At 41.7% G+C, this 25,641-nt stretch overlaps 2 protein-coding genes across 3 annotated transcripts in view; one reads left to right on the forward strand and one right to left on the reverse strand.

The window, feature by feature from the left end:
• pmepa1 (prostate transmembrane protein, androgen induced 1) overlaps positions 1-9,828 on the forward strand; it is a 35,667-nt gene extending 25,839 nt beyond the window's left edge. Inside the window, exons 2-5 of the mRNA XM_072381495.1 lie at positions 302-456; positions 1,775-1,828; positions 1,934-2,289; positions 3,376-9,828. Of these exons, the coding sequence (XP_072237596.1) occupies positions 302-456; positions 1,775-1,828; positions 1,934-2,289; positions 3,376-3,682 (872 nt within the window). The 3' untranslated portion in view covers positions 3,683-9,828. The remainder of the gene's footprint in view (positions 1-301; positions 457-1,774; positions 1,829-1,933; positions 2,290-3,375) is intronic.
• Positions 9,829-20,842: 11,014 nt separating this feature from the next.
• pck1 (phosphoenolpyruvate carboxykinase 1 (soluble)) lies at positions 20,843-25,271 on the reverse strand. Of its 2 annotated transcripts, XM_072381476.1 has the most exons (10): positions 25,181-25,271; positions 24,464-24,748; positions 23,867-24,051; positions 23,540-23,743; positions 23,168-23,355; positions 22,897-23,059; positions 22,572-22,796; positions 22,337-22,468; positions 22,124-22,219; positions 20,843-22,005 (listed from the first exon to the last, which is right to left on the reverse strand). In XM_072381476.1, the coding sequence occupies exons 2-10, from the start codon at positions 24,685-24,687 to the stop codon at positions 21,548-21,550; spliced, it is 1,875 nt and encodes a 624-aa protein (XP_072237577.1). In that variant the 5' UTR covers positions 24,688-24,748; positions 25,181-25,271; the 3' UTR covers positions 20,843-21,547. The 2 variants fall into 2 exon arrangements, with proteins under 2 accessions (XP_072237577.1, XP_072237578.1); XM_072381477.1 differs by lacking the exon at positions 25,181-25,271 and having other exon boundaries at positions 24,464-25,141.
• Positions 25,272-25,641: the final 370 nt, after the last annotated feature.

The raw sequence follows: 25,641 nt of genomic DNA on the forward strand, positions 1-25,641 counted from the left end.
AACTGGATGCAGTTTACCAGCTCATGCCCGTTTAAACGTTTTAATAAGGAATAATCCAGTGATTTGACAATGCAAGGGGGCGGTGTCACTGAATACTTTAAAAGAATTAGTTCAAACTAATGCAGCACAGATTTATTCCCATAATGCAACTGGATAAAATGCAGCATTTTCACCTGACTCCCCCTGCCTGGTTAACACCCATCCTCACAGTGCACACCCCAGGCTTCTGAGAGCCACACAGGACGTGTACATTGGTCTGACTTGTTAACTGACCTGGATCTCTGTCTCTGTGTTATTGCAGCCCAGCTGGAGTTCGTCCAGATCTTGGTGATCGTGGTGGTCATGATGGTCATGGTGGTGGTCATCACCTGTTTGCTGAACCACTACCGCCTATCAGCACGCTCCCTCCTCTCCAGACACGCCCCCACGCGCAGGAGACACCTGCCGCTGGCCAACGTAAGTCAAACGTCACATTTACCTGGACTTTGGTTATAGCTGTGTATAGACTGATTAACTGTCCACTCTGCTTTTTTATTTCTGATCAGAAATGGAGCCTCTGCTTTGATTTTTCTCTCAGATTAGTACAAAGCAGAGACTTTCAACATCTCAGTTACAACCGTGGTTGTATGTAGTTTATTTCTTCACATATAAAGTAACTTTACAAACTAAAGATAGGAACATTCAATTGTAAAGGCTACAGCAAAAACTTCTCTGACCTCGTTGTATTTCCTGTAGAGCAGGTTGAGGAAATGAGCAGTTGTTTGACTGGATTAGTCAAAGTAAGGACAGCTCTAATGAAAGTCAGAACGAGAAGAAAGACTGAGAGACAGGCTGCAATTACAGTGATTAAACACTGCTGCAGGCTAATGCTAACACCCTGACTCATTTCTTCATTAAGGGCCTCAGCGTCTTGCGGCATCTATTTCAAGATGCACATGCGCTGACTTACACCTGAGGCTTCCTCAAACATATGACTTCACCTGTGCTTCCTGAATCACCTGCGACTGAATCACTGTGTGTGTGTGTGTGTGTGTGGTCCTAGTCTGCAAGTAAGATATGAGTAAAGGATGAAGCATAAATGTGTACATGCACACACAAACACACACAAAGACCTGATGAGCTCAGGGGAGTCGCAGTGTCCCAGTTAATTTGGATTAGCAGTCAGACACACTGACACACATACAGGCAGGAAACTGTCGCCAGACTGAAATAAAACGCCACAAAAGTAGGAAAAGTCTCTGACAGACACTGGTTCTGAGACAGCAGTGATCTCACATCTGTGTGTTTGATAAAATTCCAGCAACAGTTTCCTCTTCACTGGTTATTCACAGCACACGGTTGTTAATGTTAATGTAGCCGATAGCTACGGACTGCTCACTGTGTAAAAAAGTGGACTGCATGGAGATGCAGACATCAGCCCTAGTTTAACACCAACTGAGCCCTCTGGTGGACAAACATGTAATCAGATTCGATCGGTGTATTAAGTTCTTGTTCTTTTCTCAAAAAACTCTTCAAACTGTCAACAGCAACTAAAGCTGCAGAAAGTACAGCGACACACAACAGAAGTGGTTGGAAGTCAACTGTGGGGTAAAACGTTCGTGACAGCTTATAAATAAAATCATGATAAACGCTCAGTTTCTAGAGGACTATTTCCCTGAAGTTGCTCTTATAAACAGAGGAGAGTGTTAGCACTCACTGGGAACAATACATTCTCATTTAAATGACACAATAACAGGATGACCGTAACGTTTCCCTGTGTTTTTCTGTCTTACAGGAGGGAAGTCTGTGGTCCTCTGAGAGCACAGGTGCCAACAGTGGTCTGAACGAGGTGAATAAGAAGCTATATAGTTTAACGTTTATTCGGCCAAAACAGTTTCCTCAGTTAAGTGCCGTACACTGTGACTCAGGAGTAATTTTGTCATATGTCATACAGCACCAGGTGTATAACCCGCGTCCCCCGGACAGAGGAGTCTCATCCTACCTGCAGCGGGACCTGCAGCACAACCAGTCTCAGCCTGCGCTCCAGTCACAGCGCTTCCATCACACATATGCCCCAAGTCGGTTCCAGCCAACATACCCCTACCTGCCCCAGAGCCTTATCGATCTTCCCCCGACCATCTCCCTCTCAGACGGCGAGGAGCCGCCGCCGTACCAAGGTCCCTGCACGCTGCAGCTCAGAGACCCCGAGCAACAGATGGAGCTGAACCGCGAGTCGGTCAGAGCTCCGCCCAACCGAACAGTGTTTGACTCCCACCTCTTAGACCCATCCAACTCCTGTCTGCAAGCCAGGTAACAGCCATCCACTGCCTTTTTGTCACACAGGCCGCCTCCATATGATTCTTGCTGTAATAAACCGAGTAGAAGGCGCAATGATCACGTAGAACTAAGAAAACCTGAAAGAAGACACAAAACCAGTTGCCTTGGTGATATACGGGAGAAAAAATTTGGTTGAGGAATTATTCTCAGTTAGGAAACTTAACATGTTTTATATCAGCTGGCTTTCTGCTGTAAAGGTGGAAACAGCTGATCTGATCAACATAAACTTGCCTTAACTCTAACAAGTACTAAGTTGCATCACCGATGGAGAAAATAGAAGTCTTCCATGTGCCATCCATCACTGGCGGGAACTTAGCTGCTGACCGTGAAGTGGGTGGACTTCCTTTAAACTTTAAAGAAACATGGCTACAGCTCAGTAGGTGGTCACTTAAGAGAAGTGTCAGTCCTTCACTTGGAAGGTTTCTGGACCGATCCTAAACTTCTCGAGTTCATCAGTCGAAGTGTTTTGGGGGAACACACTGAACATGAATTGCCACCACAACGTGTTGCTCCTGTAATGTAAAGTTTATGTTTGTTGCTCCGGGCACATTAATGATTTGCTTTAAGGTAAAGCAGATGAATTGAAACTGTTCAAGACTGCAGGGTTTATTCTGTGCTATTCTTCCAGTGTTAAACGGTCATGGCACTGTGTTGATGTCAAAATTTACTCACAGAATGACCAATGAGTCAAGCATAACAGCAAAATAAATGTATTAACTTGCAAATCCCTCCCTCTCTGCTGCGCTTCAGCTCTTCCATCAAAGCCCTTATGTACAGCCTGATTAGTAACCATTGGAGCTGTATAAGCGGTAATGGGCTGGGTTGCACTTCCTTGTAAATTCAATTAGAAGCCCTAGAAGGAAACAGTGAAACCTGCTGAGTTTCAGTAAATATGACAAAGAGTTTGTTGTGATCATAATACTGCGCTCTGCTTTAAACCGGTTAAAGTTCCTCTGATGATTTGTGGGTTCCTACTTTTCAACTGTCCTGCCTCCACAGTTGCTGTTGGTCCTGTTCTGCTCCCGTCATTCTTATTTGTTCCTGTTGTTTTGCTCTCAGTTTGCAGGCCCCTCCCCCAAGCGTCCATTCAGGCATCAGTGTGTTGGAGGCCCGGGAGGCCTTGTCCCGACAGCAGAAACAGGGTTCTGGAGTTGAAGGAGCTCCCCCAGCCTACAGCGAGGTCATCGGGCACTATTACCACCCGACATCCCTGAGCTCCAGCCACCGGACTGTATCGTCCTCACAGGCACCTCCGTCCTCGCTCATACACGGTCTACTGAGACCTCCGCCTCAACAGCAAGGAAGCGTGGACACCAGGAATACAAGGAATACAAAGGAGAAATCCCAGAAACCCCAGCAGGTGTGACAGGACTGCGTCGTCCTCCTTTCCAGCTTGCCAGTTGGGTAATCATCTGTGAACAATGAGGAATGATCACATACATGGTAAAATCCCCTCTGAATGGTTATAGAACTGGTTATGTAGCTTGGTTCTAGCTGGCATGCGTTCAGTCTCAGTTTTCCTCGCCTCACAGTTGGGGTGAGCGCTGAGAGGCAGCAGCGCACACAGGCTTCTCATTCTGTAAGAGCACCTGGAAACCACATCACTTCTGCAGAGCACAGTCACAGGAGAACATCTGGTTCTTCTTGTTCACTGCTTCCTGCTTCCTAAATGAGGAGCGCTTCAGATGAACTCGTGATGTCAGAGAAGAGGGGCAGATGATGGAAAAGAGGAAGGTGGATACAGAAGCCTGCTTCTCTTGACTCTTCCTCAACCCTCCTGTATCCGCCTAATCTATATATTCCTCATTCATTATAAATATTTACATGTTCTGTTTGTTTCTTTATATTTGATTTTCATCCTCTCGCCTGCGAATAGTTTCAATCTTCTTCCTTCAGGATTTGTTTTGTTTCCTGTGATAATCCCCCTTGCTGCTTCGAGTCCTTTAAATCCTTTTTCTTGTTCTTGACTTCACAGTCTTGCATCGGCAGCGACTCCTGCATTAAGCTTTGGCTTTATCACTGGGACGTGTTAGCACATTATACTGTATTTCCAGAAGGAGTTTAGATTTAGTTAGCGTTATCTTAAACTAGCCCACCAGTTGTAGCACAGTGCTAAACGTCCTGAAGCTCAAAGCTCTGCCTTACGTTGACCAACTGCTGCAGGAGATGCTGCTGAAATGCTTTTTTGACTTTATGTTTTTGTAAAGAGGGTTTGCACAAAGTTTGAGACTGTTCACTGCAGAAAAAGACAAAGAAATCTGCAATGTGAATGAGAAGAAAGAAGGTTGAGAAAGTAGGGGTGTTTTTCTAAACTTGATGCATTCTTAAAGATATTTTTTCTTTTTATTTGTTGTCTTGTTTTAGAAAACAAGACAAACATCAGTAATCTGTTGGGGTGCCAACTTTCAGATTGAACATTTTGCATCATACATGTTATATCCGATACTTATGGAGTGTATACACGCGCATGTATGCAAAGTGAGAGCGGAACGCACGCATTTAGAGTTATTTATATAATTGCTGAAAAGAATTGCACTATTTTTTTAGGATGCGCAGATGGAACGTTTGAGAGAGACTTTTAAAGGAGCTCTGTGCATTGATGCAAAAGAAGAGCTCGCAGTGAAAAGCCAGCGACTTACCAGAGTGTGGGACCAGCGCCGTGCACAGCAGCTGCTATCGTGAGCAATTTCTGGGGAGTTCTGACTTTGGTCCAATGGACTCAGACCAACCATTACTTTACCACTGATTTAAAAAGAAAATCTCTGGTTTATGCAAATGTCTGAGTCCTGTGAGCCAAACGAAAGTTAGCATCCAACCTGTGGGTTCAATCAGAAACCGGTAGCTCTCTCTTTCTCTAATCCTTTTGGCCGAATCATTAGCCAATCCCAAAGCTGGCTGCTACTACCTCGACCAAACAAGTCAAGCACAGAAGAGTTTGTTCATGCTAATCAGACTTTGTCACATTAAACAAATGTCTGAGCTAATCAAGACAATGTGTAACGTAACGATAGAAATAAGTAGTAGGAGTAGGATGTAGTAAAATTAGTTTTTTTTAATCCTGCTGTGTTATTTTATTTGAATGCCAGAATTTTTGTTCATTGGGTGAGAAGAGAGAGACACCTAACGTCCCCGTTGTAGTGTATTACTCAGGAAGGAAGCCAGTCGCCCAACAGGTCCCAAAATGTCTGATACACTGACTGTGCACCGCTGCGGCCACACCTAAACGCATCAGATCGATGTTTCTCATCACAAGCCTCCACTTTCTTTTCAAGTTGCGTCTCTCCTGCCTTTGCAACACACACAGTTCACTCTGGTAAATTTCGCTCTCTTGCAGGCATCTCTGAGCACTTTATCGCACCAGGAAGAGACAACAATCCTCCGTCAGCCAGCGCCAGCCTCGGCTCAGTGCCGCACCACAGAATTTACACACGACAGTGGACATCTTTACTTTTAGCGGTGAGATTCTCGAGAGTTTAGAGCTGCACTTTTCAAGGATGCAAAGAGTTGTGCACCAAAGCTTTGAACACGTTTCAAGCAGAAACCATCTTTCAGTTTTCTGTGCAGTCAAGTGTTTGAGTATCAATACTTATCTAACCTGATTTCAATCAAAATGATTACAAATGCAACCACTTCTCCTGTGGTTTTGTGTTTAAGTTTTGGAACAAAGCTCTTTGAGTGTTGCACACTGCACAAGACACGCTGTTAAAAGTAGACACACCGAAGTGTTGACAAGTGACACGAGTGTCAATAGCAGCTTGTCCTGTGTCATCTCTTTGAAAGTGTAGAAGTAGCATATTTTTAGCCTGTTAAAGTAGAAGAAGGAACCCCAGGTTGAGCCAGATGATGTTAGCACCCTCTGATGTCCTGTCTTTATGCAATTCAGCGCCCTCCACTGGAACCAAACCATATTGCAGCCAAAAATATATTTTATAATTGATATTATATGTCTTTCCTTCTTTTTAGCTTTTATTTTCTTGTTCCATTAATCAGAGGTTTTAAAGATGGATCTGACCACAGGCAATCTTTGGAAATCCCAGACGTTCCCATAAAATCACTTGCACATGAATGTATTTCCTGAATCCTTAAAGACTCTAACAGTTATATAAGAAAACATGGAGCCTGGTGCACGGTAACGATGACTTTCACTGCTTCTCCAATCTAAACAGAGCATTCACAGAACATTTTACACGCTCATGTACCCATCCTCCAACTATAGTGTGAGTTTCATGAAATTCAGCTCAATAGTTTTATGTAATCTTGCTAACAAACAGAAAAATTTCCTTCGCTTTGTTGGAGGAATGAAGACAGCAACTATCATCTAACTAAAGTAAAAGTCTTTCATTCATGGCAACATTTGAGTTTTCTGCTTTTCATTGTTTCGTCATATTTTATTTGTGATAAATCAGGAGAATAATTCTCTTTATTCTGCAACATATAGAAAATCCAGATGTCTTTAAGGATTCAGGAACTAATGATCAAATATAAAAAAATTTTTTTTAAAAAGTCCCTCCTTTATCTCCTGTGGTACAGAAAAAGACAAATTAATCAAATGTCATTCCTCATTGACTCACCTTTCCTTTCTATTTTGTTTTATAGTCCCTCCTGTGCTGCGTTGTATGTAATAACAAGCACTTAAAGAAGAAAAAAAATCCTAATGTAAATGAATTCATCTCTTGACCCAAAGCATCTGAAGGATATGATTAAATCAATCAAAGTATGAATCACTCTTGACCTTTCAATGAGATTATGAGCCTGGTCCCAATGCAAGTGAAGCTAATTTATTGCCCTTTTCCCTCCACCGCTGTGACAACTTGTGTTTGGATCAGGCTGTTTCCTTTTTACAATGGTTTTGGGTTCCTGCTGGAGGGTTCGCAGCAGGTCTGGGGAGACTGGACAGGTTTCTGTAGAAACAAATGATAGTTTAACGTACCTACAATGTAATGCATAAGAAAGAAAAAGGACCAATTGCTCTTTTCAGGGAAATCTACGCTGGCTGACAATACAAAACAAAAAAAAGTAAAGATGGCAGCAGGGAGAAGAGGGGAACTCTTTTGGAGGCTGAATAAAAACAAATCACACACTTATATGCAGGAAAGATCACCGACACAAGCGCTGGTATGTTTACACGTAGAGAGAAGGAAACAGATGTTTACCAGTGTCTGTTTCAAGTGGTTTTCTTTGCTTTAAGCCAGTGTTAGTTAGTAAGTTGGAAAATCCCTCATGCACATTGTGTGTGTGTGTAGCAGTGTGTAAATGTACACCAATTTGGCCTGGGAAAGACCTCCAGCTGTCTAGACAAAAACTAAACACACACAACCGCACACACAGCAGACTAAACAAACTAAACTAAGAACCAGACCTTCCACACACACTCATTCATTCATTTTTTTTTTCTTAATCGCGGACCACACAAGATATTGCAAAAACATTTATCTCACACACCTGGCCTTCCTCCTCCTCCTCCTCCTCCTGCCTGAATGAGCTCTTCCTGTTCCCAAGAGATGCCTGCTGTCCAATGACAGAGCTCCTTTTCTCCTTTTCAAGCCGGCCTTCGCTGCCATTGGCCGGCTTTCTTTCGGTCTCCGTGGAAATGTCCGTCGTTTGTTGTTGTTGCTATGTCGTACAAGTGTGCCTGCCTGCGCTGAGACGGGCTAAATGTGAGTGGCTTGTTTGGGCTGTCAATCATCCCCGACCACACTGTCTCAGATGATGATGATGATGATGTTTGGATGATGGTGATGAGATTGATGAAGATAGATGTTTTTGATAGTGATGCCGCAAAGATCGTTGCAATACACCTACTATTTGCCTTTTTGATAATATTAGTCTTATTTTAACGTAGTGTGCTAAGTGTAAGATTTTTTTATTGTTGTTGTTTGTTCACTTGAGTAAAAGAAAGTTATTTCACTTCAGTTTCATTGTTCACACAAAAACTGTTTTGTTTTTATTTCACTTGTAAACTTTGAGAGTGTAAAACTACCTACAGTAACACACAAAGAGTGCAGATCACTGGGGAGGACGTGTAATTCCACAACATGTACTTCGGTGCTCAAGTGCCCTTCCAGTTTAAGGCAGCCGTCCGAGGAGCCAAGCCTTGTGGTTTGTGAGAGGACGAGTGCGGTCTTTCCTTTTCCTTTAGTTTGAGCCCGTGTTTCTCCTGCACTTACATTCATCTTTGTTGGCTAATCATCGCTTCTCCTGCGTCTACATGTGTGCCTTCTGGTGTCTTAACATCTATTTCTCCGTAACTCTTGCCTTTTGACACATAACCTCAGACTGCATATCAAAATTAAGCGGCCGTGATGAAAGAGAGCGCTTCGAGAAAAGAGTAAAATAAAGGAAAAAAACAACAAATATAATTCATAAGTTGAAACATTTGCATTTTCATCACTACAAGCAGACATTTAGAAACTCTGTGGCTGCTGCTTCTGCATCACTTAAAAGTAGCTGTAAGCTTTTATTTTGTTGTCATTACAATTTTTTCAACTATTTTCCTTTTTTTTGTGCTTTTTTTTTTGCTTTTTCAAGTCATTTCAGACTCATGTCTGACTTGAATTTTTAAGATTTTTGGAAAACACGTTGCATTTAGTTTGCCTTTCTCCACTTTAGACAAACACTTTTCATGAAAATAAGAAGAACTTGATGTGGAATTACATGTTTATCATTAATCCCTCTAAACTGGAGTAAGGTAAAGCGCGAAGAAAAGCATTTTCCCCTTCCTCTGCTCGCTCTGCTCCTTGAATCAGCGCTGGTGGCGCCTTTTCTCTGACAATGTTGAAGAAAAAAACGTGTGATAACACTCTCTTTTTGTTGCAGTATGTTACGTGTGCATATTTAAATAAGCCTCTGTATCTTACAGCGCTCTGGTGCTTGTGACTGTTGTAGAAGTCTTCCACTTGTTGTCGAGTTGAATCCTGCAAGCATGTAAAATGTGGGACTTGTACAATAGATGCGTTTGATCTGCTCAGGGTTCCTACACGCAGCTGGTCCAGATGTTTGAGAAAAGTCTGATTAAAAATGCTGTGATCGTGCCCAGAAACGTTAAACTGCACACAAATGATCATCAGCTTTGGAGAAATCCACAACATCCTTAAACTCAGGCAGGACCAGGTGTGAGATCAATTGTAGGAACCCCGATCTGTTACTGCAGAAAAACTTTGGAGTTTCCTTCGTCTGAATTTAGCACCTGGCTCACAACTTCCATTGAAAACTGATGGAACAACATGAACACGGTGCTAAAAGGTTCAGGGTTTAACTCCAGCCTGTCATCTGTCACAGCATGACTCACTCACTTATATAGAGGTCTATTTTATTCTCAATGATAATATCTGCTTATTTGTGTATTGAGACAGTAAAGTTTAATTTATATTCGTGTTGCTGGGATTGTTGTTTTTCCTTCTCTGTTACAAACAGAAGACAACGGTTTATCGTTGTCACAGAACCTGGTATGAATCAGACACATTTCAGTTAGCCTTTGATTTAAAAAATAAATAAAAAGTTTTATAAATACTCCTCTGTCTCTGCTTATTTGTTGCATGTTTTAGAGAATATTGAACACTTCTTTCATTCAAACTTAAACCAAGGATCAAACAATACTTGAGAAAACACGTATTGTATTGGATAGTAAAACCATTATTTTACAAAGGCGTTAATAAAAAAAAGAGAATTCAGTGAACACAGCCAACCAAACAAAAGAAAAATCCATAAACAAAACGTACTGAAAGTATGAAATTATGAGCCAAAGCACAATTAAATTAAAATCCAACAACATTTCATCCATCCATACATTTTCTATACTGACTTAATACAAGATTAGGACCATGGGGGGCTGGAGTTTATCCCAGCTGCCGTTGGGTGAGAGGTGGAGTACAACCAGGCACCGTAACACTCAGAAAACACAGGTCCACGAAGCACAAAACACGTAAGAAATTAAACTTTTAACGAAATGACGACAGCCGATTTAAAAATAAAACTTTTTACATTGAGAAATGTGTTGGTTTTCTATGTTTCTGCTGTAAATGTGTCGTGTGTTTTTGGTTTAGTTTGCACCTCTGCTGTAGTTTCATGGAGTTACGTTGTGTACCAGAAACAGGCGAAAGCGCCCTCAGAACAGCGGGTGGCGAATACGTTGATGATTCATTGCTGTGTGGTTGAACTTGTGAACTTGAGGCAGAAATGTTTCGTTAGATCTGAAACCGATGACTCGCTTGTACTCGTCCAGCAGGTGGCGGTCTTTCATTTGTTTAAATTCACTGTCTGAAGCTGCAGGGAAACTAAAACCCTCTGAGATGGTTTTAATACTGTGAAAAACACATTACAAAAACGCGTGGAAGCAGGTGAGGACCAGACTATTTCCACAGCAGACATCTGTAAGTTACAGTAGATCTGAGGGTTGCATGTCTGTATTTTCAGGTGAGAAAAATGCAACTGCCTCAGATTTTCATGTTAAGTTGTTAAAGAGGTGATGCAATGTATTGTGTTAAGTGTTGGCTATAAGGATGAACTGACGATGTAACTGCACTGTTAGTCTTACATTTTTAAAATAATCTTTATCATTGGATAAATTAATAGAACAGCAAATGAAATCTAACGCCTGTGTGCATACGCAAGATTTTCGTCAGGCTGCAAACAAACTGCAAAAAACAGATCAGCTCAGCCCAGATTTTGTCAGATGAGGTTGTGACTATGAGATCAGGATTTTATTAGAGCAGAGCAACAGTCTGGGACTGTGTCCGCGGGTCATTTTTTTTACGTCTGACAAAAGAAACAGAAAAATATGTGAATGAGAGCAGCTTTACTGGGGATTTGGCTGAATTGAGATAAACTGACATTTCACCGTTTTTACAAAAAGATGGAGCACGTAGAGAGTATCTTGGCCTATTTGAGTCAAGTTGAGAATAAACGTGCAGTGATTTGATCCCCAACTGCATTTTCCAGGTATGTTATCCTGGCTTTGAGAAGCTCGATTTTGAACAATTTTGTTTAAACTATCATGATTTCATCCATTTTGAAAGTCCGGTTTTGGTCAAACTAACACAATATGACATTTTTTTCTTAAAACATGTTTACTGATGAGACCAGGGAGGATTGTTCGGGGGAATACTGCGAATATGGTCTCATTAGATCTTTGTTTGCTTGCTTTTCCCTAGTTTTTCATTGCTCTAATTCCAAAAAAAGGGGAATTCTTGGGTCATATTCTCCGCAAAACATACTTCAAGTGGGATGCGCTTGCTTTTATCACTACAAGTTAATTACACTTTTTCATTTGCAAGTCTTTGGGGAGAAATGTCCAAAACTCTGAGTGCAGTACTTTCCAAAAAAAGATGGGTTTATTATGGGTTTATATAATGAAATGAGACCTTAACAGCATGCACTGTCATCTTAAAAGTGAAAAGTTGTTAATATACAACAGTTGGGAGTATTGAAGAATGCAGAGGGAGATAGTCAGGAAGCATGTGAAGATACTTAGTGTACAGTCAGTGGAAATTAAATTCTGATGTCAGCTGTGAGTCTCTGTGTTTCCTCAGCTGGCCTCCACCACCAAGGACTGACTGTCTTGAGCTGGACACATGCAAACACAGGAGCAGATATGAGGAGAGATACAGATAAACTGAAAGTGCTACACATTCATGTGGGTTTTAATTTGACCCGCTATCTCGATGTTGCTGGGTACTTTTATCACAGCTGTTTAAGCAACATAACTTACTTCTTTAAGCAACATAACTTACTTCTTTAAGCAACATAACAGAACTTTTTATGGTCACTTCATGGAAATGTGTGTCCCGTTTCTCCTCTGAAACACACACACACTAAACAATAAAAAAAAGTAAAATCAAGTGTACAACAGACAGAAAAGTGGACACGAGCCAAAACTGATTATCTACACTCACTGGCCACTTAAAGTTACAGTTTAACCTTATCTATATATTCTTGACTTGCATATCTGGAATGAGATCAGACTTGATTCTGTCAAAAAAGCCATCTTGATTAAATCAAGCCATGAATTAACACTTTAAACGGAAAGGTGAACCTTGAGTTCTGCTCCAGGTTAAACTGTGAAACAGATTTACCATCAATCACTTGTGCGTTAACTTGGATTTTGATCTGAGATATGAGCTGAGCCTGCAGGGACCTACAGTGACCTGCAGTATTAACATGGATGTAAACATAAAGCTCGACTTGAACATGTTACTTAAAAAAAGAGGAATTCTACTTCCGTAAAATGGCTCCAACCTTGACATAAAATGCAATCTGAGTTGCTCCTGACTGATATTTTAACTTGAGAAACTTTATCTAAATTCTAATGATCTGTGTTGTCTTTGTCTAGACTCGGGCCTTTTCTGAAAGACATGAGACTTGGTTTGATGTAGGATGTGAGAGTTTTCATTGTTGAGAAAAGCTTTAAAATGAATGTACGTGACAGATTTAAAATCGTTCTTGGACACGAGTTTGGATTTATTAAAGTCTGAATATGACTTGTTTGGAATGACTTGATACTAGACTGTAGTTCTTCTAAGGTTACTTGAATCAATAAACTTTATATAAAAGGTGTATGTAACCACTGGGACCTCCGTGGGTTTGTGGACTGATGTTGTAAATCCTCCAGTTCAACATCTGACCATCACCATCTCGGGCTTCTTCACAAAGGTGTGAAAGGTCATTTGAGGCTTGACAATGCAAATAAAGTGACAATTACACATATTAGTCATATGATCAGGGATGATATTTAATTAGCTGGATTAGCTGAAGAAGCTAAATGATTGCAGTACATGTGAATCCCATAATTATGCAGAGTTTTACACCTGAACAGCTGAGTTACAGGTGTCATAGAGGGACAAGTTAGCTGTACAGATAGATAATGAAATGCAGTCATACCTGGAACGCACAGTCTCTTTAGTCTCTGTGTCTGCTGGCAGCTGCCTGATCGCTGAGTGAATCATTCCCAGCCACATGGATCTATGCCAGTTGCTGAGCAGATTCCAGTGACTCTACAACTATGAACTGGATTGCGCTCTCTTCTCTTCTTGCCAAATTTTTGCGTCAGCGCTCACCTCAAACTACCATGTCTCTATGTAACTGTCCTTCTTGCCACATACTCGGCAGTCTGCCCGCTGAACAAACACCTTAGTTAGTTTTAAAGGTTTAATGATTTAATGATGACGAGATGATGATAAAAGTCCAGGTTGATCACTGAAACTCCCTCCAAAGATCATCGAGGCGGGAAACCACATGTCCAGCAGGTGTAAACATTTTTGAAGGTGTACATGCATGGACAACCAAATGCAGGAAAATAGGTTTAATAGAGTGGGGAGAATTTATATAGCTGGATTGAATAAATCACACATACCAGCACTTCTATGGATGTTACAACAAATAGAAGTTTGGCACCACTTCAGTGCTTAAATTCCAAAAAACATGATGGTACATGTGTTATTATGTAAGCTACCGATAGCTGTTAGAGGCAAAAAGATTCTGGGTGATAACAACATGTGGTTTGGCTGCAGGAACAAATAACATTACTCCACCCCTCATTTCTTTGTATTTTGCTTCCAATCAGCCAGACTTTCTTCTAATCTTTTAAAGTTGTCTTGAGCAGTATTTCTCCAGGCTTTCTGAGGGTCTTTCAAAGCTTTTCCTTGGACACTGACTGCTTTTTAACTCATTTTCAGGGAAGTCCTTTTACCTGGACTAGAAATGTGCTCTTGTCAGAGGAATATGTTGGTTTTTTTTTGTTTGTTTGTTAAGCCACATTCAAGCATAAACAGGCATCTCACTCAACTGATGAACCAGCGTTGTGTCGACACATAACAGACAACTTAACAAAGAAACTAATTTAAATTCTATCTTTAAGCACTTTGTTATGAGCAGCCTGTCACAAAGACACACTGTTTCCTATTACAGAAAATGCCAAGCACAGTTTGACAGACAGAAAATAAATAGGATTTCTGCAGCAACAAGGTGATTCCCAAAGAGCTATTAGCTGAAAACTTGGCATATCTCAGCATGGTGTGCAGTGTGTCCTTAAAACATTTGAGGAAACTGGACAAGTGGAGGACAAAAGAAGAAGTGTCAGGCCTAAAAAACTATCTACAGCAGATGAACAGGATCTGAAAGTGATGTCCTTAAGAAAGAGGAAAAAATCCAGCTGTGACCTGACAGGACCTGAGAGATGCATCTGGACCTTCAGCTGATCCATCTACTGTTGGCCCAAGCCTCATCAGAAATGGTCTCCATGGAAGGGTGGCTGTCAAGAAGCCATTCTTAAGGAAGGGAAACAGGGAGAAAAGGCTGAGCTATGCCAAATGACACAAGAAGTGGACTGAAAATCAGTGGCAACAGGTCTTATGGAGGGATGAATCCTCCCCAGAGCCCGGACCTCAACATTACTGAAGCAGTGTGGGATCATCTGACAGAGAACGGAACAAAAGGCAGCCAACATCCAAAGAAGAGCTTTGGGATGTCCTTCAAGAAGCCTGGAGAACTATTCCTGAAGACTCTTTCATTTTGTTAGAATTGTACAAACTCTGTTTTTACCTTCTGTACTGTATTTCCATTTATGTTTCCAAATGTTTTAACAAATCACTGTACTTATTTCTTGTGAAATTAAACATGGTCCAAGACCTTTTCACGGTGCACATGTGACCAAAACCCTCAATCCAAATAGCGTCCGAGGACATTTGAAATGAAATAAGTTAAACATAAGCAACTTAAACATCAAGATGTCTACACACAGTTCAGCCTGTTAGTTTCTATCATGATGTCATTAAAATCATATTTACCATTATTGTCTGCAGAGTGCAGCAGCTGGCATCTTTTGCTCCACACACAACGCTCACACAGACTAATATTGTCTTGTTTAAGCAGCCTGTTTTTCTTTGTTCTTCCCCAGATACACCTCTTGGTTTTCTTCCCAGATCAGTTTTGTTCATAAAATACTTTGGTTTCTGGACTCCCTGAAACTGCAGCACCTTTTTGTTTTTATAAATAAATAATTAACTGTGCTGTCTCCACAGTTTCAACAGCAGCACTGGTTTGCTTTTTAAATGAATTGCAGAATTAAGACGTGTTTTCTGTGATTCTATAAAGACGTTCAGACCTCACTTATTGTATATGTAATCTTGTGCATGTATTGATGTACACCACAGGCACGTCTAAATGAAGCTGTTGGGAACATTAAACATATTTTGAGGGACCAAAGTAATGCACAATTGGATACAAACATTCCTGTTTTGTGACTTTTTCACATGTTTGAAGTGCTCAGGCAGCAGAATGATGAACTCTACTGCATCACCTGGAATTCCCTTTTGAGCTTTGACCGATCTTGGCCCACGGCCGTACAGCGTCACTGCTTACGTCCTGCAGAGGGTGATTGTCAGACCGGACCCACAGTGACTTTACCCTGTCAGCTGTGTTAGCTCAATATGCAACATCATTCATACAAAGCTGATAAGATCTCACCTTTGATGTCGCTGCTCGTCTCCCTGTCATTGGGCAACTTGCACTCGTCCTTCTTAACTCTCTGGCTCAGTTTCTTCTTCCGTGTGACACACTTCTGCTGTTTTCTCGTGGCTACAAACTCAGAATAAACCACTTTTGAGTATCTTTAATACTGATTTTTCCATGTGATACATGAATGAATGAAGGAAATCTTTATTGTCATTATACATGAGGGCACAGAGGGGGGAGGAAAAGGGAGAAAGGGGAGGAGGAGGGGAGGGGAAAAAACACAGCATCCAGACAATGCTCCTTGGGGAGGGAAAAAACATCAGCAAACATTTGCTCGCTTCACACATAAGAAAGCAGAACAAACAAATATCACTGGAATCAATTCAGTTTTAGTCTGTCTCTATGAACCTTTTGAGTTTCACATTCCATCTCAGCTCCAAGCCTACTGATTCCAACTAAGGTTTAAATTATTTTTCACAAAGGATTATCAAGGGAAATGTGTTTCTAAGCATGTTTGGGGCTCTATTAAAACATTTGGGGACAGCTTATAACCCACTTGTCAGAATTGAAAGTCTTTCTTTCACACCACTGATGTGTATAATCTCAACATTTCTGAACTTAGATATGAACGAGGTGTCTTTTGACGCTTGTGCAGGGACGCGTTGCAGTACGTGACGCAGAGGGTAACTGCTCAGGCAGCATGTAGGAAAGTTTGCCTTGTGGATAAGGGAGTCCACTGAAACATTGTTGGAACTCTCCAGAAGGAATAAGTCGCCTTGGACAGTTCTCAGTTGTTATTAGTCCTGGGTCAGAGCGAGTGGTGGACAGGCTTATTTCTGGACTCTGGATGTTAATGTGCAAGTCAGTCCATCACTTTGGTCCATTGGGAAATTTCTCAACAGCTACATGAGTGTTTGCTATGAAGTCAAAGATAAATCTTGGTCTGAGTCTGACCTATTGGCTCCTTGAGGGAGTTAAATAAATAAATATCAACAACTGTTATCATGATAATATTTCTTGCTTCCACTCCAAAGACATTTGTTCGAATCTGTGTGGTGAGACACTAGATTTAATTGATATTCTGGGCAGATTTTACCCCACAAACTCCTATCGGCTGGATGAAACATAGAAATATTTTATTATTCAGTTTGAAGAGCAGACGTAGTGATTCAACAAGGCGTCAAACAAAATGCCAATGTTCAGTGATTAAATGGTGCAATTAAACATCAGAACAGTGAGCTGATGCTTAACATTGCATTTATTCAGTGTTTCATTGACACCCACAGGAACAGTGACATCACACTAACCTGCTGAATGTTATCAGTGCTGCTCATAAAGTGCTCAATGGAGATATCTGCAAATTTTTTCCCACCCCAGTAAAATCTGTCTGCTCCCGTTCATTCATGTTCACTGTGAAATACATAACTTCCTCAATGAGACATGATATCTCTGCAGACAGATAAACCTTATGTGTTAACATCTCTTTATTGTGCTGAGCTGAGTGTTTTCATATCACTAAATACCAGAACACTGACATGTTCAGACCGGACTGGTTTTGAAGGTACCCATTTAAAACGACATTGCTCAACACATTCTTATCAAAGAGTATAAGTGATACAGGTCATTTCAAGAATGTCTAATGAAACTAGTGAATCAAATACTGCTAACCTAAAATATTTTAATAAAACAGATCTAAAATTTGGATGAACATTTGCTGAAAGCCAAAAGAGGTTTGATTTATTTAAGTTGATTGAGTTTCACTCTTCCTAAAGCTCCTGTAATTCTAGGCTGCGGAGACACTTCTTAACAGGAACATGTCCGGGATTACACCATCTGTTGTTGACAAGCACTGCAGCTTCTCCTCCTTTAGTCGTGCATCCCTGTCTGCAGTCTCTGTCTTTTCATATAGTCTGAAAGCCAGGCAGAGAGATGATGGAGTCTAGAATACAACAGCCATGTCTCAGGGAAGCATTTCATACTGCATCCCCATCAGCACTCCAGACTAGTTCTCTTTTTCTTCACATTCCCCATGATGATGAAGGGATGGAATGATTTAAACTTCCTCTTGCATGCTCTTTATTCTGCTCCTGACCCACTTTCTCACCTTTTCAACTCATCTGGATTTGGTTCTTATTTTGGGCACTACTTGAGTTTTGGATCGCTCACTTGTTGCTCCCTCATGTAAGTGTAGCTATTCATCATAATCGGACACTGAAATGCTCCATAATTACCAACAGAACCCCCTAAGCTGCACAGCACCAAAAACTGCGTTGGAAAGTTTTTTCTGTTTGAAAATCTGTTTTCAAAGAAGACGGCTCAGTAGAAAATCTCAGGCAGATACAGCAAGACACAATATGACTGGAGCCACTGCAACAGGCGGTGACGAGTGCAGCACCATCCCAGAACTCCAACCTTCTACCGCTAACTGCCGGTGAAAGTCTAGTTTATCAAGTCTAAACGAGCATGATACCATTTTCAAAGCAGCATTTCAAATGTCTGCTTCAATTCACTTAAAACTTAGACAGAAACTCAGCTACTGTAAGATGCATCAACTGTGAAAAAGAATTAAGAGACACCTTTATGTTCAACTGTTGGTATGTAAGCAATACCTGCAGGTTTAAGGTCAGGAAAGTAAATCAGACTCATATGTTCTGCTTTAATTTCCCAAATCATCAAAATACCACAGTAGTTTATCAAATAACAAGCAAGTAACATTTTTATTGCACATAAATAATGTTTGGCCCTGAGATGGACTGGAAACCCTGAATCGAATTAAGCAGGTATAGAAAATGGATAAATTAATGGATGAATAGTATTTGTATTCGTACATGAACCTTACCCGTCGGAGGTTAAAAAAACATGATTATATAAGCTGTGAAATAAAGAACATAGGAGATAACGTGCAAAACACAGAAACAGCTTCATAAATGAACAACTGTAAAAGCAAAAAACAAAGAGTTATATAAGACCTGAGCACAAAAACAGGATGTTGGGGACATGCAGTAAAATTATGACTTTGTAAGCTTGTGTGGTAATTATTTCCTCAGATAAGGCTGCTGAAAAACAAGAACATTCAGATGGTCCATGAGAGGCAGAACACAGGAGTAAATCATTGTCAACACAATCAGACAAAAACTATTTAGCCATCACCAAGAGAAGCAATGTAAGATGTTTCATAGACTCATTAACAGACATATATGGAACAATGTCAACCCAACATTTAGGGGAAAGGTCATGCTAACCACTCTATGCACTGTATTTAATCTGTGTATGAAAATCAGTTTAAATTACGTTTCACTCTTCACTACTAGTGCAATTAGTCAATAGTAGGAAGTGAGGCTTTTTTTTCTTTAAAGAAACTTCTTTACCAAGTGAAATGACTTGAAATATCAAAGTGGCAGTCGATAAGCTAAAATAGATTGAACTGTCTTACTGATAAGAAAAAAGCTTCCTTTAATCTTATTTAGCACAAGAAACACAGATCAATCCTTTACTAAAAAAAAGGAATTAATTCCACCCTGTCACGTCTGTTAGTTTTGTTATGTTTTTAGTTTTTAGTTTTTCTGCTATGACTTTAGGTTTTTTATGTTTTAGGTGTCTCTTAGGGTGGAATACTCTCTCCGGGTCGGGAATGAGATCCTTCCCCAAGTGGACGAATTCAAGTATCTTGGGGTCTTGTTCACGAGTGAGGGACGAATGAAGCGGGAGAATGGACTGTGTTGCGGGCTCTGCACCGACGGTTTACCGGTCAATCTACGTTCCCATCCTCACCTTTAGTCCCGAGCTGTGGGTAGTGACCGAAAGAACGAGATCGCGAATACAAGCGGCCGAAAGGGTTTCCTCCGCAGGGTGTCCGGGCTCTTCCTTAGAGATAGGGTGAGAAGCTCAGTCATCCGGGAGGGGCTCGGAGTAGAACCGCTGCTCCTCCGCATTGAGAGGAGCCAGATGAGGTGGCATCTGGTTAGGATGCCCCCTGGACGCCTCCCTGGGGAGGTGTTCCGGGCACATCCCACTGGGATGGGACCCCGGGGAAGACCCAGGACACGTTGGAGGGACTATGTCTCTCGGCTGGCCTGGGAACGCCTCGGGGTCCCCCCGGAAGAGCTGGAGGAAGTGGCCGGGGACAGGGACGTCTGGGCTTCTCTGTTAAAGCTGCTGCCCCCGCGACCCGACCCCCGGAGAAGCGGCAGATGATGGATGGATGGATGGATGGATTTATAAAAGCATGCAGTTATAAGAGAACTAGAGTGGATGAACATGGCATCTTTATTGTTACGAAAATGAAACTTTGATAACTAAATCAATACATTTAAGCATCATAACAGCATTATTTGTATCCTTGAATGTGTCGTTCATTCAGTAGTGATGCTTAATATACTTTTTTATGTTATGTTCTAGCTAAAGGTTGTTTTGACTTGCATGAGTAACATCCTATGGGGTTTTAATCTTTATGTGCCTCAGATCTGCAGAAGGTTCTTTGTTGTTCCCTCAATCAATCCACAATCCCCGACAGTACTTTTGTTCTACTAGGAATTACCTTAATTACTTTTCTCACTGATGTTATAACAGTCCCCTTTTTTGCTTGAGAGCTCAAATATCACAGCCATTCTGTACTGGATTTCAGCCTTGTCTCTTATTTAAACATTCTCAGATCTTAAATCATTTAACTATTTCACAGCAAAGTTCAGGAGGAAATTCCTCCTATTCTTCTAGACTCTTCTAGACTCAGCCTGTCTGGGATGGTCTTTTATTTATATCAAGCCATGTGAGTGATTCTCTCACAATTAATTTATTTCAGTTTAGTTTTCATAGTGTCCCCCGTATATTTTGCTCCTCATTAGCTGATTGTCCTGTGTTACTTGTCAGTGTAACACACATTGGAGATAGCAGTAGTGATTACTACTGTGAGTCACCTTTATTTTGAGCACATGCTACCATTATCAGGTCATAGGTGAACAGGATGCTTTGCTAATCTTTCTACTCCTGATGAAAAGTGTTGCATAAACATCTTCAGTTTTAAATTTCAATCTTGTCTTGCCATTGTACGCCATGCGTTATCAATCACAACCAGAATCATGAATCATTTTTGAATACTTTTATTGTTGTCTCCCATTTTGAGAGTTTCTGAGAGCTTACAACAAAACAGAACCAAGATATACTTTTATGGTATAAAAATAAATTAAGGTAACAAACAACAACAGGAAACAGAGAAAATACATTTTCCCTGAAAATACAGGGAGCTGAGCAAAACTGGACTCTTTATGTGCCATATATGATGTTAATTCATAATAAGTTAAAATGAAAAAGACCTAAGACATAGAATAGGACAATACATTGCAAAAAAAGTTAAATAAAACAATGCCGCTACAATCATGTATGGATAGTTGGAAATTAAATGTTTCCTATTAAATTCACCTGTCCTCAACTGTGCCATCTGACTTCTGAAAAGAAATCTAAAAGAAAGTTTAAGCTAAAGAATCATTTTTAAAGTATATAGGGGAAAAAAAAATTATGAGGAGTCTTTTTCTTTCATAACGGTTGAAAGGCTTCATCTTTAAGGATGAAAAATTTGGAAAAGTCAATAAATTAAACAGTTATTCATAATCTGTCCCAGAATTTAAGCTTCTTGCATCAGACTTACTAATTGTTTTATTTAAGAATTTTATATTTGTCATTCCAGGGTTACTGACATTCTCCTCTGACATTACAGGCAAGCTGTGTGACATGCTGAACAAGAGTCACCATCATGTCCCTTCAGAAAAGCTAAGTCTTGGCTCCTTTGTCTTTACATCTGCTTCACCCTCTGCTCCAGGAGCTCCAGCTGCCGGGTCACCTCGTTGGGCAGGTCGTTGTTCACCTGCGTGGTGAAATATCTCCTCACCTCCTCCACCTCCCTCTGCCAGAACTCCTGATCCAGAGAGAACAGCTCGTCCAGGTCCACCTGCTCCTGCAGGCCCTGGAGGTTCAGGGAGCCGAAACAGGGCAGGTAGCCCACAACTGAGGGCATGGCGCCGGCCTCGCCGTTCACCCGCCTAAACATCCAGTCCAGAACACGGATGTTGTCACCAAAACCGGGCCAGAGGAAGCCAGCAGTGGGGCTCTTGCGGAACCAATTGACGTGGAAGATCTTGGGGAGCTTGGCACTGGGACGGTCAGCCATACTCAGCCAATGAGAGAGATACTGTCCGAAGTTGTAGCCGAAGAAGGGCCGCATGGCGAAAGGATCATTCATGATTACCTTTCCTGGATTAAAGAAGCAAAGAGAGACAGGATGGGTGAGTTTGGTTTCAGTTAACCTCTGAGAGCCACCACAGTGAAGTGATAGAAAGATAAATGGAAATCTTCTTGCTCAGATACTGACCTTTGTGCTCAGCTGCAGCTGTGGCCTCTGACCTCATGGCTGCTCCAACGAACACTCCATGCTGCCAGCTGAACGCTTCATACACCAGAGGGACACCTGAAAGGAAGTGGAGGGATTATTATAGTCTTCTTCATTTCTCATATATAGTGAATGTTTCCTCTCTAATTTTACTGGGGTTTTAGCTTCCAAGCTTTCCATCAAGTTTCGGCTCACCTTCTGGTCTGCGCCCTCCGAAGATGATAGCCTCAATGGGGACTCCATCTGGAGATTCCCACTGTGGGTCGATGATGGGACACTGCCCGGCTGGTGTGCAGAAACGCGAGTTTGGATGAGCGCAGGGTTCACCTACAAAGAGAGAAGGGGAAAACAATCATTCAACCTTCCTGATATTCATACTGATGATACTCTGAGGCTCGATGATTACTGCAAACAATCAAGAGCTTCTTACCATCTTCTGAACTCCAGGTCTTGTTCTTCCAGGATGTGACGGTAACTCCCTCGGGCAGGGTCTGGTCCATTCCCTCCCAGTACACACCGCCGTCACTGGTCTCTGCAACATTTGTGAAGACGGTGTTCTTAATAATGGTCGCCATTGCATTGGGGTTGGTTTTGACTGAGGTTCCAGGTGCAACCCCAAAAAAGCCATTCTCAGGGTTGATGGCACGTAAGTTGCCTAAAAAAACAGGAAAAAAGAAGAAAAAACTATTGTCAATTTGGATTATTGTTCATATTTTTGCAGTTTTAATGTCACTGTTGACCACTTTATCACTCACCTTGGTTGTCAAACTTCATCCAGGCGATGTCATCCCCTACACACTCAACCTTCCAGCCAGGCAGAGTGGGGCAGAGCATGGCCAGGTTTGTTTTCCCACAGGCGCTGGGAAAGGCTGCTGCCATGTACTTCTTCTCCCCAGCAGGGTTGGTGACGCCCAGGATCTGAACAGGAGAAAATGTTTGGTTTCATCAGTATGCATAAAGTATTTGTAATAAGCTTTGGATGAAGTGGAATAACTCCACTTCTGCGGACTTTTTTCCTTTCCTTACCAGCATATGTTCAGCCAGCCAGCCTTCCTCCTTGGCGATGCGTGAGGCGATGCGCAGAGCGAAGCACTTCTTTCCGAGCAGGGAGTTTCCTCCATAGCCACTGCCGAATGAGACAATTTGTCTGCGGTCTGGGATGTGGGCGACTAGTGTCTGCTCCGGGTTGCAGGGCCAGTTATTAACCAGGGGGTCTGAAAGAATAATAAGAGAACTGGTTAATTTGAAACAAAGTTCCACATTTTTAACAGTATGTAGCAGCATTTTTGAAAAGGTCTTTTACATGGAAATGTAGTTCTACTTGTGTTAAATTTCAATATCAGATCCTATTTTTCTTCAGCTACTGAGTGAGAGTAAATAAAATGCTTTTAGACCTACTTTTTAGTGGTAGGGGACAGCCGACAGAGTGCAGACAGCGGACAAACTCGCCGTTTCCTAGAGCAGACAGCACAGCCTTCCCCATACGGGTCATCACCCTCATGCTGGCCACCACATAGGGAGAGTCTGTGAGCTCCACTCCGATCTTGGACAGGGGGGAACCTACTGGACCCATGCTGTAGGGAATCACATACATGGTGCGACCTGAGAACAGGGACAGAAAAACATTTATTCTTCAGGGAAGAAGCAATCAGGGAAAAAGAGATCCTGTGGATTTTCTTTCTCCAGCTCTAATGTATCTAAACATTACATCTTTCTTTGTAGTACCTTTCATACAGCCAGGGAAACGCTGAGCCATGGCTTTGTCGAACTCTTCCTGGGACATCCAGCGACCCAGCTGGCTGACTCCACCATCAAGTGGTGTGGGCACCGTGTCCCTCTGGTTTTGGGTAACAATAACAGTCTTACTCTCCACACGGGCCACATCCCTTGGGTCAGTTCTGGCTAACCAGCTGCAGGAAGACAAAGATGGCAGGGAAAAAAAGAAAAATAAGATATTTGGGCTTCTTTCTGCTTCCAATGAAGATATAATTTAAAACACAAAAAGAGCAACAAGGGATGAACAATCAGAATGTACAGTACGTTTTCTTTTTCAGCCGCCTGAGAGCTGCTGGTAAGCATTTCTGCTATGACTCAGCGAGCTGAGTTTTCCGGTTTGACAGGGTGTATACGGTTTCCCTGTTATGTTGTCTATTCAAACAGCCGCTGACGACTGAGTGATGCAAACTGTCATCAACAACAGCATTACAGGGCAATTTGCCAACTGCACAGAGTCTTGGCTTCAAAAACTCAAGCTACTGGTAACTGAAAATGGCCTGAGGTTATACCTTTAAACATTACTTCTACTTAAACCAACCAACCTACCAGTTCTCATATTTGGTGAGCTTCTTGACCATCCCCTGCTCTTCCAGCTGGGTCAGGATGGCATTGTTCTCCTCATCAGAGCCATCACAAATGTGGAGGGACTCAGGCTGGCACAAAGCCACATTGGCCTCCACAAACTCCTTGACAGCCGGGCTGAGGGCGCTGACATCACCCTGCAGGACTCTGGGACCTCTTTGGTTCTGGGACTGGATCTGAGGAGGCATGGTGAAAGAGTCTGGAGAGAGCAAGTCGATAGACTAAGCGAGAGAAAAGACGAGAGAAGGTCTGGAGTGAAGATGTAGGTGAGAGTGGAAAGAAATGGGAGAATAGATTGAGAGGAGAGTTACATAAAAGAAAAGAAAAGAGGGAATGAATTAGAACAAAAATAGAAGAGAAGCCAGGAAATGAGGGAGAGAAGAAGGGTAAATGGTATAATATAGGAGGGAAATAGAATAAGAAGAAAGAAGAAAAAATTTAGCTTTGCACATACATCACATTTGTTCAGTTTGCTGTTTAGTTCTGTCTGTTTCTGCTTTTTTTTAAACTAATTTTGCAGCAGATTTACAAAATTCAAGCAACTGTTGCCTGACGCAGGTCAGACAGACTAAGTGATGTAACATCTCTGTGCAAATCCCACTTTCTATCCTTCCGAGCATCACACAGGAGTATCTGGAAAAGAAGAACAAGAACCACAGAAAAGAAAGAGCGTCAGTTTACCTTCAGCAGTTTGTTTGCAGCAAAGAGCCGTTAGTTTGTCTTCATCAGATGATGAAGTTGTCTGCGTTGTCAAAAGAGATGAAAACTCTTGATCTGTTGTACCTGCTGTGGAGGTTTGCTCCTTTTATACCCTGGGATGTCCCTTTGGGGGAGGGAGGAGGAGGAGGGATAGGGGTGTGTGAAGAGGTGTGTGCGCACAATCCTGTTGTTTCCAGGAGATATGAAAAAGACAGGTTGTTACAGACTTTTGGTTAATCAATAATCAGCAGCAGGACACAATCCTGTCTTTATGCAACCGGTTCTCTCTGCTGCCGACTGACTGCTGATAGCCGGCATTGATCCCAGAGAGACAGACAGCTCCAGGCTCTGTCTTTCTCTGTCACACATGGAAGGAAAATCCAGGGTCAATGCATACATTTAATATTAAAATTCAGTAACCTGGATAAAGATTACTAAAAGGT

The sequence above is a fragment of the Leuresthes tenuis genome, unplaced genomic scaffold (genome assembly GCF_036924035.1).
Source record: "Leuresthes tenuis unplaced genomic scaffold, fLeuTen1.0.hap1 SCAF_3, whole genome shotgun sequence".
Lineage (NCBI taxonomy): Eukaryota > Metazoa > Chordata > Actinopteri > Atheriniformes > Atherinopsidae > Leuresthes > Leuresthes tenuis.

Bases quoted from the DNA above. Each gene is read 5' to 3' on its own strand.
- pck1 (XM_072381476.1), bottom strand. From the start codon at position 24,687: ATGCCTCCTCAGATCCAGTCCCAGAACCAAAGAGGTCCCAGAGTCCTG. The intron at 23,060-23,167 runs GTAAGGAAAGGA...TCTCCTGTTCAG, and splicing joins GGCTGGCTGAACATATGCTG to ATCCTGGGCGTCACCAACCC. The intron at 22,797-22,896 runs GTGAGTGATAAA...CTGTTTTTTTAG, and splicing joins GATGAAGTTTGACAACCAAG to GCAACTTACGTGCCATCAAC.